This window comes from Jaculus jaculus, chromosome 1 (genome assembly GCF_020740685.1).
Source record: "Jaculus jaculus isolate mJacJac1 chromosome 1, mJacJac1.mat.Y.cur, whole genome shotgun sequence".
NCBI classification, from domain to species: domain Eukaryota; kingdom Metazoa; phylum Chordata; class Mammalia; order Rodentia; family Dipodidae; genus Jaculus; species Jaculus jaculus.
Window position 1 is genome coordinate 157,302,952 of NC_059102.1, and position 12,438 is coordinate 157,315,389.

The 12,438-nt window shown below is 51.4% G+C and overlaps 1 protein-coding gene across 10 annotated transcripts in view; it reads left to right on the forward strand.

The window, feature by feature from the left end:
* Shank2 (SH3 and multiple ankyrin repeat domains 2) overlaps positions 1 to 12,438 on the forward strand; it is a 609,914-nt gene that overhangs the window by 401,943 nt on the left and 195,533 nt on the right. For all 10 annotated transcript variants that reach the window (XM_045152632.1, XM_045152644.1, XM_045152648.1 and 7 more), the window contains one exon: positions 10,182 to 10,257. In XM_045152632.1, coding sequence (XP_045008567.1) covers positions 10,182 to 10,257 — 76 coding nt within the window. The remainder of the gene's footprint in view (positions 1 to 10,181; positions 10,258 to 12,438) is intronic.

Sequence of the window (12,438 nt, forward strand, 5' to 3'; positions counted from 1 at the left end):
TTCTGTCCAGGCAGCTACGAGCAGAGTGTCCTGTGGTGTGTACACTGCTGGGAAGGGGATTTCCTCTCAGTACAGTCCCCAGAAGAGTTACAGGCCATAGAGAGCAAGGTGGGCTTCTCGACACACCACAGTGGTTGATGTGCCTGGCCAGGGCTGAGGAGGGATGGTGTAGAAGTGTGTCTCTGGGCTTAGTGGGCAAAGCACTTGGTGTGTGAGTTTGGGTCCTAGCACCCATGTAAGTGCCCAGTATGGTGGTGTGATTCGAGCTCCTGTGATCTCAGCACTTGGACAGCAGATCTCTGGGGCAAGCTGGCTTGCTAGAGTGGCTAAGCCTAGCTAGCTTTGAGTTCAAGTGAGAGAGCCTGCCTCAGTTAAAATAAAAGTAGAGATTGAGTAAGACACCTGATGTCAACTTCTAGTCTCCACACACACACACACGTGTCCCCACACACACATGAACATGCCTATACATGCACATACAGATACAAAGGAAAAGGGGAAAAAAAAGACTGCCCTGTGTCCTTCCCAGCCTCTATCTGTCCATCCATAAGCACCCCACAAGTGAGGGACCGTCCTGTGGAATGTGGCTCGGCTGTAAAGGGCTCAGCAGCCCTGTCGTCGCCTCCTGCTGGCCATCTTGCAGCCCTACAGCCACCTTCTCTCCATGCACCTTTGCGAATTCAGTCCTGGCCTTGCAGGGGGCCTGGGAAGGTCTTGGAGGAAATTCCTCTTTGCACTGCCTTCTCCTCGCCAGGCCCTCTCTGGAGTGGGAGACCACTGAGCCTCCCCACATGCCCCGCCCTGGCTTCTCTGCCACGCCGCAGGCACCGCCTCCCCGCCGCTCTGCACAAATGGCTATTTTAACTGCTCGCCGTCGGAAGCCTGTCATGCAATCTGTCGTTGCCTTCCACAAGTCCCAAGGGATGTATGAAATGGGATTTCTAGGTTTGTATTTTTCCCCCAAGTAGATTTTTTTTTCTAGGCTGTCCCCAGAGCTGCGTTTTCAGGGCACGTCAGCTTAAACACTGCCTTGGGGCAAGGAGCAGGCTCTTGTTCACCTCCTGGGAAAGGAGGGGCGGTCCTCAGCTGCCCTGGAAGGTGTGTGGGGAAGTGCGGACCCAGGGCATCCACGGCTACCAGCGTCCTGTTACACACACGAGGCAGGGGTGTTCGTTCAGGAGTATTGTCACAAGGTCCCACCTACACACTGCCTTGACCAGGACTGGAACTGGGGTCCCACTTCAAGTAGATTGTTTGCACTGCCACCGGCCCCCAGAAGGTGCTATTTTAGCATTTGGGGCAGGACTTTCAGACCATTCTGACCAGACCAGTTTTCCAACACTCACTTCTTTACCCCAGAGCTGCTGGACACTACATGGTCAGACTATGTTGTAGAAGATAGGGATCTAGTAGCACGGTGAAATAAGAACCAGGGAAAGAATGTTCCAGAACATAACAAGTCAAAGGTCCTGGGGTGCAAATCAGCTCATCACATTCAGAGGACAAAGAGGAGGCTCACAAACTTGAGTGGAACAGTAGAGAAGAGAGCAGTGGGAAATAAGGGTACAAGAATGGGCCGATAGCCAGACGTGGAGGCGCACGCCTTTAATCCTAGCACTCAGGGGGCAGAGGTAGGAAGATCAATGTGAGTTCGAGGCCAGCCTGAGACTACATAGTGAATGCTAGGTTAACCTGGGCAAGAGTGAGACCCTACTTTGAAGATCAAACCAAACCAACCAAACAAAAACGGATTGGCCAACACCATGTCCTATCACACGTCTCCTTACAACCCACTCTGTTTAGTCTGCGGAGCATGCGTGGATAGAGGGTCGTCAAAGCAGGGGGAGGGGAAAGGAGGATGGTTTCTTGCTGTAGAGGGATAGGACTGCCGGCCCCCCCGCTGGCTGGAGTGCTACAAAGATGGCTGAGTACCTGGGGAGGAGGGGGCCTGCTCTTAACTTAGAAGCTTGACCTTAACTTCAAGGAGTTTCTGTCTGGTTGCAGAAGCAAGCAGGTAAATCACACCCCCTTGATTGGCTAGCTCACGTGCCCCCTTTATCATCTTCAGAGGGGTCACACCTGAGGTCAGAAGGGCATGCATGCTGTGTGGGTTCTCTCCCTGTTTTCATGAGACTTGCTCCTGTTGTCGATTAGGTTAGTTTTCTTCCCAGTGGGTATGGGCTGATCCTGTCGAGGTCCTCACTTGGTCTTTGCCTTGGTATTGTCAACCGCCTCTTCCCCTTCCCTCCCCTCTACACCCCGACACACACACACACACACACACACACACACACACACACACACACACATCAGAATTCTCCCTGCTAGTGACAGAATTGCACTGGAGCCCATTGTCAAAAGGCCATCCTGGCTCATGCAACAGAGGAAGCCATGTGTGGTCTCTGTCAGTGGTCTCCACTGGGTAACACCGTGGGGACAGACACCCCCAAGTTTCAGGTGTGGGCTAGCAAAGGCAGACTTCACATTCTTGCCAAATATCCATCCCATGAAACACAGGGGTCTCCTCGGGAACCTAGGTGGAGGGAACTGGCATCTCTAACCTGGTAGGTGCCATGCTCAAGGGCTGCCCCACAACACTGTTTGAGTGTTGGCATGCGGAATTAAATAGCACAGTAGCTTTGGCATTGGCCAGAACTAATGTCAGTCAAAGGACCCAATGCAAATGACTTGTGTGTAACTGTCTTTCAAGCTCTGTGAAATAGAAAGCTAAGCTAAGTAGGTTTGCCTGTGTTAGAAGTCAGGCCAGGCTCCTCCCAGGGCTCCAGCCGTACCCACTGGGTTATTGGTCATCTCTAATCCAATCCCTCATGCCCCCCTCACTCTGCTCCCTAGATCTTTTGCTGTCCTGACTTTGGGTGTCATCTCAGACAGCCAGGTCACTCTTGGAGGCTTCAGGACTGGGCATCTAAGAAGAGATGAGGTCACAGAGACAGTCCTGCCAGACTGCCATTGTGACCATGGAGCCCAGGCCCTGGTGGCTTTACCTGCCAATGTGGCTGGGGTTGGGAAGTGCTAAGCCCCTGGAGGATAAGGAGGCATAAAGCCAATCCTCTGAACTGGGTGTATCAGCAGGCACTGTGGGCTCTATCTCGGAGAGCTGGCTGCCCTCTGCCTCCTTAGAACGTGAAGAAAGGCAGGCCTGCACCCACTGATGGTCTCAGAGGCCAGTGGCCTGGGAAGGTGACATGTTAGCAGGTCCCCATGAGCAGTATTCTATTTTAAATTTTTAAGAATGTTTTATTTTATTTTATTTTATTTATTTGACAAAGAAAGGAGAGAGAGAGAGAATGGGTGTGCCAGGGCCTCCAGCCACTGCAAACAAATTCCAGTCACATGCGCCCCCTTGTGCATCTGGCTAACGTGGGTCCTAGAGAATCGAACCTGGGTCCTTTGGCTCTGCAGGCAAACACCTTAACCACTAAGCCATCCCTCCAGCCCATAAGCAGTATTCTTAAGACCCTGGTGAAGGGGAAAGTCCCCATTACCTATCTGTCCTAGCTGTTGGCTTTCGGGGCCCTTCTCCTGTTCCCCCTTGCCTATTCCAGGGTGTCTTATATGTGCACCAATGGATCCAATAGGCCTCAGGAAGGAGTCATCCTACATTACAAACACAATACACAGCCAGTGAGGGACAAACCTAGACATGTCATGAGGTACCCACAGTTATAGTAGGAGAATGGTCCCAAGAACCATCCATGCCACTTCCCCTAGGACAGAAACTGAAGCTGGACAAAGGTGAGCTCACAGCTCAGCCATCATTCCTGGTGGGACCACCCAAGAACCCCACGTGGAGGCTGTGCTATGGACCACCCCCAAGCCGGATGACCCTGGGGATTTAATTAACCCCCCCGGGCATCATCTATTTCACCCATAGCCCTAGCATAGTAGCTCCATGGAGCTCAGGCAGGTGATGCCCTTAGAATGAGTATAGATATGAATGTTCCAGAAACACTGCCTCTCTTGGTGGCGCTGGCACACACACCGTGGAGGCACAAAGTGCGGGTTGTAAGCCCAAGCTGCCTCGCACAGTCTGTGCTACCTCAAGAGGCCCATGGGAGGTAAAGGTTCCTAATTGGAAGTGCCACGCCACGGTAGTGATAGGCAAGGTGACACAGCATGTCCCGTGTGCCACGTGCCCAGCTGTCTCCTTGCACATGCTCACCTGCTGACCGCTCAGGGGCCTCCATGGGTAGGATGGGTGCTGTCCCCATGTCAAGGGTATGACGACTTGGTCAGTGGCAGAATTGGTCCCTAAATTCCAGCCAGCCTAGCTTCAGAATCCTTGTCCCTAATCACTGCCCTCCACTGCTTCTGCCAGACAGGGACAGGAAGCCTCGGGCTGCTGGGCAGTAGTGTGAGGACCTAAGCAGGTGAAAGAGCCAGTGTGGACGAATGCCATGAGTGTTTGGCAGAGCACCCAGACCTAGTAGTTGTGGCTGAGTGACTCGTCTGCTGCAGTGATGGTGATGATGGTGAGGAAGGTGATGATGATGATCAAGATGATGATGCCATATTGATGGTGATGAAGGTGATGGTCATGATGATGATGATGCCATATTTATAATGATGAAGATGATGGTGATGAAGGTGATAGTCATGATGATGATGATGATGATGATGTCATATTGATGCTGATGAAGGTGAGGATGATGGTGATGATGATGTCATATTGATGGTGATGAAGGTGATGGTCATGATGATGATGATGATGTTGATGTCATATTGATGATTACTCAGGTGACTGTGACCACGGTGACAATGATGATGGTGATGAGTATGATAGTGCTCACAATGTCAGTCATAGCAATGATTGTGATGTTAACCCACAGGACCTCCTCCTTGCCCCCTGGGAACCATCCCCCCCTCCAGAGCAGAAGACCTGAGCAATGATGGTTTGCATAAAGTACTTAGAGGCAGTGTCTTTCTGAAGTTTCCTCTCCCTTGGGAGATAACTGTGACAGCCCAGGGGAGCTGATTGCTTTGGGTGTCCTCACAGAGTCCAATTAAGATCTTGACAAACTTTGTGTTGCGGTTTTTCCACCTCCCTCTTCTGCGGTGCTCCCAGAGCCTTGGTGGGAAAGATAGAGATCTGATTTAGTGTCACTTTCTCTGCAAAGTCTGGATCTCTGTGTTAATGAGGTCTGAGTGCCCACAATGTCTGTTGCCATTTCCCTGAGCTGGTTTTCAGGCTAGCCATGAGATCAGTCTTCCCAGTAATGACTTCTGGGCCCAGGCAGATGAGGTGGATGTGACCCATCTTGAGACACCATGTTTTCCCCATCTCTGCAGAGACTGAGGCCTCCTGGTCCCCATAATGAATACCAATAACCCCACAAAGACCCTCAGCAGAACTGGAGTGAGGAAGAACTATTAAAAAAATACTTTGTTTTGGTCCATCCCCATCCTATCACTCACAATTCCATTCCTCCACAAAATCCCAAAGCCTGGAATGACCTGTCTGGAAAAAGTTTTCTTTCTGAATCATTTTTCCCTTTGATAAACACACATAACCACGCATGCTCAAGCACACACACAGTCACACACATCTGTACATCCATGTGCACCCACATGTATATGCCCTTATACTCACATGCGCATGCATTTACATGCCCACATACGTATTCATATATGTACCCACATATATCCTTATGTACATGTATACACACCTATACAAGCATTTGAACCCAGGCATGTACCACGCTCACACATATGCAGACACAATGCACTTTCCCACAAGCACATGCATGTACACACATGCACCTGTATGCACAGTGCATTCTCACACATTCATGTGCATATATACCTGCAAGCACACATATGCCCAGATACACACATGCACTTGTCGAGTTAAAACAATCAACACACATGCACAGTCACACACTAACACAAGCACAGGTATGCTCACACACTCACCTGTATGCACATGCTCACCCACACATACACACACTGACATGTGCATGAACATGTGTACACAACTGTATCCATATACATATTTATGCACATGCACTCACACTCATGTGTGTACCAGTACATGCTCAACATGTGCACTGGTACACATGCTTACCCACATGTATGCACACATTCACATGCAAACACATTCATGTACCTGTACTCTCACATGGACACATATACACACAGGTGATACACACACATGCATCTGTACACACAAAATGCGCTCTCACATCTACATGTAGGCATGCACATACACGTAAGAACACACATGCACTTGTACACACAAGCTCACCCACATGTGTACACATGCACATGTGTGTATTCTCACGTGGCCATGGACACACGTATTCCACTACATGCTGTCCTCACTGCTCTTGGACACGGAGCTCTCCATCCTATCCCAGTTGGGACCTGCACCAGTTGGCTCTTCATGCCCAGTGGTTTCCTAGGCAACAGCACAGAGCTGCCACATGGGGGGTTAGTCAGCCACAGCAGTTAAGAGTAGTACCAGCAATTAACACCCTTATGATCCTGTATGGCTTTGTGAGGCAGTCTGCTTAACCTCACAAGGAGGCTCAAGTCTCACTTATCCCTCCAGGGCCTGAAATAAGTATGGCCCCAACAAAGATGCCTTGGGTACAGCCCATAGCCATGTGTCCCTTTGCAGTGATCTGACTGCCAGGGCCCTCATCCAGCTTCCCCACTCACCACTGGATTCCTGAGGCCCTGCCCCATCTACTTCCTGCCCTTAGGGCACAGGCTCTGGCTCCAGGTGGACCTGAAGTCAGTGACTACACTAGAGCCTGTGTGGGGACGGGATGCTGGTAGGGACATCTGAGCATGTTTACTCCAGACGCCAAGCATGGGGCAAGTGGGCATAGTTTGGTTGGACCAGTGCCCAGCCTCCATGTACTTTGACACTGTGTAGGCTATGGCGACGTGCTTTGTGCACAGTGAGGTCTTGGGTTGGGTCAGCAAGCACTGATTCTGCCTGTGTTCTGGGTGTTAGACAGCAGGTCTGTTCACCCTTCCAGCAGCTGACCCGGGACACAAACAAGTAGAAGCCCATTCAGCTTGCGAGTCTGGAGGTCTGAGTCAAGGGCTGCATCTGGTGAGGGCCTCCCTACTGCTGAGGACTCTGCCTCCTCCCAGAGTGGTGCGAGACACAGTGAGAAGAGCAAGCGTGGCAGCTCAGGTCTGTCACCCCATTCTCAGTCAGCTGCTAGTCCTTTCATGGAGACCACACTCACAACCTCGTCTGATCCTCATGGCCTCCCAAAGGCCTTATTTGGCATCAGCAGTATGGCTTCTAGGGCTGAGTTTCAAAGGAGACATGGGACAGGTGATTGATACAGAGAAACCAAGCCGCCACCACCACCACCACCCCCAGCCTCCGCCCAGAAGCACTGTGGACAGCTCAGGGCCTGACACTCTGTCCCAGCTGTCAGGCTCTGTGATCAGCTAAACAGGAGATGAGCACTGGCCAGGGTGCTGATTTGAGCTTGACCCAGTCATGGAGTGGGTGTGTGTCTTGATATTGACAGTCCTCACTGCTGCCTTCCATAATGTATATCTGGTCAGCCCCTTCCCTCCCTGTGTGCAGAGAGCCACACTCGAGGATTCTAGGGAGGACACAACCTTTAAGATGGAGGCAATGATGATTCAAGAGTGACAGGCCTAAGTGGAGGATGACCACCTCTTAGTTATCTTTAAACTGTGCTCCAATGCTTAGTACCTCAGTGTCCTTTTGATATACAATATAACAATGGCATATGTATATGCATATATATATAATTGACAGCTTCACTTTGGGTGATCTGTTTTCTACATGATGGACCACATTCTTCTAAAAGTTAAATTGCTTGTTTTGTTTGTAAACCATCATTTCTTTTTGTCTGCTTAGCAAGAGGACTTTCTGGTAATTGTCAGTGGAATTTTGTTGAAGGCCTTCATGCAGTGTGACTTAAATAAGCAGTGGCTGATTAGTGATGTGTGGCATACAGGACCCTTCAACTTCAACTGAAATGTGATATTGTCCCAGTGGAGGCCACCCGCAGTCCCAAAGTAGGGTTTCGAAGGGCAGTGTTAATGAAGTGGAAAGACTGAGGGGCCACAGAGCACGGCCTGTGCACCCTCACTGAGTTACCATGGAAACTATATGATTCGTGCTTATAGCAGGCCTGTGACATAGAAGTGCTCCATGAGTGTCAGCAAGATGGTGGTGATGGTTCTGTGGCTAAAGCCTTGAGAACGCCGAGTGGTTAGGAGAAGAAGGTGGCAGGTGCCGAAAGGCAGGTGGGAGCCAAGTCCGACGACCCCTGCTGCCCTGCCTGGCGGCTAGGGCAGTGTTGGCAGCTGTAACAAAGAATCTCCAAGTGAAGCCTAATGCAACAGAAGTTTAATTCTTGCCACATGAGGGAGGGAGGGAAAACAGATGGGCTTCTGAAAAGCCCCACTTGGTGAGGCCTTCCTGCCACGTTTATACCCGATTGGTGAGAACTAGTCACATGGCCACACCCAGATACACGGGGCAGCTGGGAAAGGTAGTCCTGGGCTTGTGCCTGCCTCTTTCCTTCCTCCCCAGGGGTGACTCCCCAGTCCATAAGGCGCTTCCACTGCCTCTAAACATTAAAGAACACAGGCCTGGGGCTGGCGAGATGGATTGGTCAGTCAAGTGCTTGCCATGTATGAAGCGGAAGTTGTGGTCCCAGCACTCATGTACAATCTAGGCATGGTGGCTCATGCCTGTCAGTTCAGCACTAGAGAGGAAGGGACAGGAGAATCTCTTTGGCTTGCTGACTAGCTGGTCGGCCAAACTGGTAAGCTTCAGATTCAGTGAGAGAGCTTCTCTCAAAGAAGAAAGAGGAGAGCAATTAAATTAAGGAAGACACGCCTCATCCATCACTGCCTCCACATGCACCTGTGCGCGCACACACACACACACACACACACACACACACACACACACACACTCACGCACGCACACACCATGCATGCACGCACATGCACACGCATACAAACACCAAAACAAGTTTAAATGCTTTTAAAAGAACACAGACATTTCCAACTATAAGAATGTGTTTAGGGGGCTGGAGAGATGGCTTTGAGGTTCAGGCACTTGCCTGCAAAGTCAAAGGACCCAGGTTCAATTCCCCAGGACCCACGTAAGCCAGATGCACAAGGAGGGGCGTGCGTCTGGAGTTCGTTTACAGTGACTGGAGGCCATAGCACGTCCTCTCTCTCTCTCTCCCCTCCCCTCTCTCTCCCTGCCTATTTCTCTCTCCAACAAATAAAGAAATACAAATAAAATACTTATTAAAATTAAAATAAATAAATAAAAAGAATGTGTTGTTAAAAAAAACGAATCACGTTAACCTTGTAATGCAAGAGGGGAGAGATGGAAAACAGGGTCAGTGGGCACATCAGACTTCAGGCCACTTTTCTGAAGCCAGGTGCTCGATTTCTCCAAGTTCTACAAGATTTCAGAAGATGGTACCAAAAAAAAACAAAAAAAAAACATCTTTTCTGGAGGGAAGTACCTGCAAGCTCGTGGCGAGCCTCTGAGCTCATGTGGAGCCGCCATGCTCTGGCGAGCCTCATCATGGCCCCTCCATCCCCCAGCCGTCTGTGAATCTAGGCGCTCATATCCTTCCTTTCCCACTGATTTCATACCTAAATCTGCCGGGTAAGGGAAGCAAGACTAAGATTTAATTAGGATGTTAATCGGGTGTGTTTAGTGCCTTTTTATTTTTTTAAAGGAGAGTCGAACTGCGATCACGAAAATAAAATGAACATATCTCTTTACACAAAATCCATCATCTGCAGGTACTAGAGGGCCAGAGAGGCTTGTTAGCCTGGGCGATAGCTTCTGACAGGGCTGATCTAGAAGATGCCATATGGGGATGGCTGTGGCTGATCCCCGCTGGAATGCTCACGGTCCCCGCTTTGCAGACCCTCCCCTGTCCTTTGGGAGCAGCCAAGGGGTTTTTGCCTGTCCTTTGGAGCACACCCGTTTGCTCTGTGGTCATCCTGACGTCCGCAGCATCCCCACCTTTTGCAGAGTTAGGGTCCAGAATTGGCCTTGGCCTCGCCCCAGGTGTGTCCCTGGGAGAGTGGGTCTCCTGCCATGAGAAGTGGAGGGGTGGGGCGTGGACACTGGATGCAGGGACGTGGCTTCTCTAACCCGTGCTCCTCTTCCCCCTGCACAGAGACCCGCGCAGACCGCAGCAAGAAGCTCTTCCGGCATTACACAGTGGGCTCCTACGACAGCTTCGATGCGTCCAGGTAAGGAGCGCTTCTGCCTTCCCAGGGCCCTTGCGCCAAGGTGGCCCTGCCTGTTGGGAGCAGAGGGACTTTCTTGTGTGTGGCCCAGACTCCTTTGGTTTGCCTCTCCTGAGCCCCGTGTGGAGGTCACGGAGGCTGTCTTCCACAGAACCTGGCACGCAGGGTCCTGTGTGCTATTGATTTGGGGAGGTGGCTCTGAAGACAGGGCAGCTGGAGGAGGAAAGGGCACTGACATTGAGAGGAAGCAGTGGACCCTGAAGAAGTCGAAGTCAGTCCAAAGTCAAGCCATGGGAGTGTCCCCTGGGGGTTTGCGAGATGCCCTGGCTCCCGGGCTTTGACCTCACTGGTATGTACCGGTTCTGCCCGGTACCTCTTCCCGCTGAGGTCTTTGTAAAGGAAGTCATGTTCTCCCTGATAGGCATGGCTCCTAGCAGGCAGATGCTGTGAGCAACCAGGGCTGGGGGTGCACAGAAAGGAGCATCCGCCCTGTGGTGTGGCTGACACAGGATACCGGGTGAGAACCAGCAACAGAAATCACACGCAAGTGGCACCTGCTGCACAGACACCCTGAGTCTTTGTGCCCCTATTCCCTAAGAATGGGAGGGGCTGGGCTTGGGCCGGAGCCTGTCGGATGAGAAGCACCCCCTCCCACAGCAGAGGCTTCATCAGCAGCTCACAAGCAGTAGCTCTGTTCTGCCCACAATTCCCTTTCCAAATTGGCTTCTCTGGCTCTGAGTGTCCCCCAAGTGCACAATTGCACTGTCCCTTTCTCCATCACAAACCACGGTCTTCTTACACAGCACAAACTCCGTGCTGGGACAGAGGACTGTGGGGAATCCCCGCTGTAGGGATCCCCCCGCCCCAGGCAGAGGCTCGTCCTCTGGGAAGAACATGGGACTCAAGGAATCTGTGTTTGACTCTGGAATGAGAAAGACATAGGTGTATGCGTGACTGTCATCCCTGAGTGCCCCGCACCCAGCCCCGCTGTGTGGCTGGCCACGGGGTCATTCTAAAGAGGCCACCAGCCAGATCCCCTCCAAGGAAGTCTAGCTCAGCAGGATCTGGGGCCCTGCTCTGGACTCCTCGCAACCCAGCGGCTCTGTGATGAGCAGCTCTTGTCTGTTTTCCTAGCTCCCATCTCCTGCCCAGGGGCCTGCGTTGGTTTGCTGCCACTGAGACAAGTCTCACATTGCATATGACTTGCCATGTTGAGGTCATAACTCAGTGTAGTTAATATGTGGCCCAGGTTTACCACCACCATCTCTAACTGATGATAAAGCCCCCCTCCTCATCTGCATTTGCACCCCTCCCAGCAGCCCCTGGCAGTCTGCTTTCTGTCTGTGGTTTGACCTACTGGAGCATCCAGTAAACAGAATCAAGATGTTGTGGGACCGTTTTCTGTGACGGGCTTATTTCATTGCGCTCAGCGTCCCCACATGTAGCATGTGCCAGAATGGTCTTCCTTTATAGAGCTGGTTGCCATGCTGTGTATCTAAGGACATAGGGGAACATTAGGATGGCTCACCTTGCAGCCGCGGTGCATGCGCTTGTGGGCATGCTCACAATCAGGGGCCTGGTTGAACATGGTTTCGGTTCTTTGCGTCACACACCTAGAAGGGGACTTGCTGGTGTGAGTCAGTGTTAAGGACGACTTGTCTTCCACCTCTCTCAGAAACAAGATGGGTTGGGTTGGATGTAGAGGCGCGTGCCGGTAGCCTCAGCTCTGGGAAGGCTGAGGCAGGAGGAGGGTGAGTTCAGGACCAGTCCAGGCTATGTAGTAAGATCCTATCTTAACAAGAAAAGCAAATTCTGTGGTGTGTCTCAGGAGCACCATGTGTAGAGGAATAACTGAGACCCCTCTAGGGGGCACTGCAGCCTGGCTCCATTGTCTCTCACCTGTTTTTTTTTTTTTTGTTTGTTTTGTTTTGCTTTTCGGGGAGTGCTGGTGATAGAGTGTAGGGCCTGGTACCTGCTAGGTAAGCACTCTACTGCTGTGCTACACCCTAGCTTCTACTGCCCCCCTCTTTTGACCCTGAAGTCCAGCTATGACCCATAACCTGGTCCTGAGCATAACCTAGGAAGGGAGGCCAGGGCTGGTGACCTCCTGGCAACTGTGCTGACCCAGCTGTTCCTGTCGAGTCCTGACTGAGTACCATGGACCCTGGACAGGTTATCATGGTC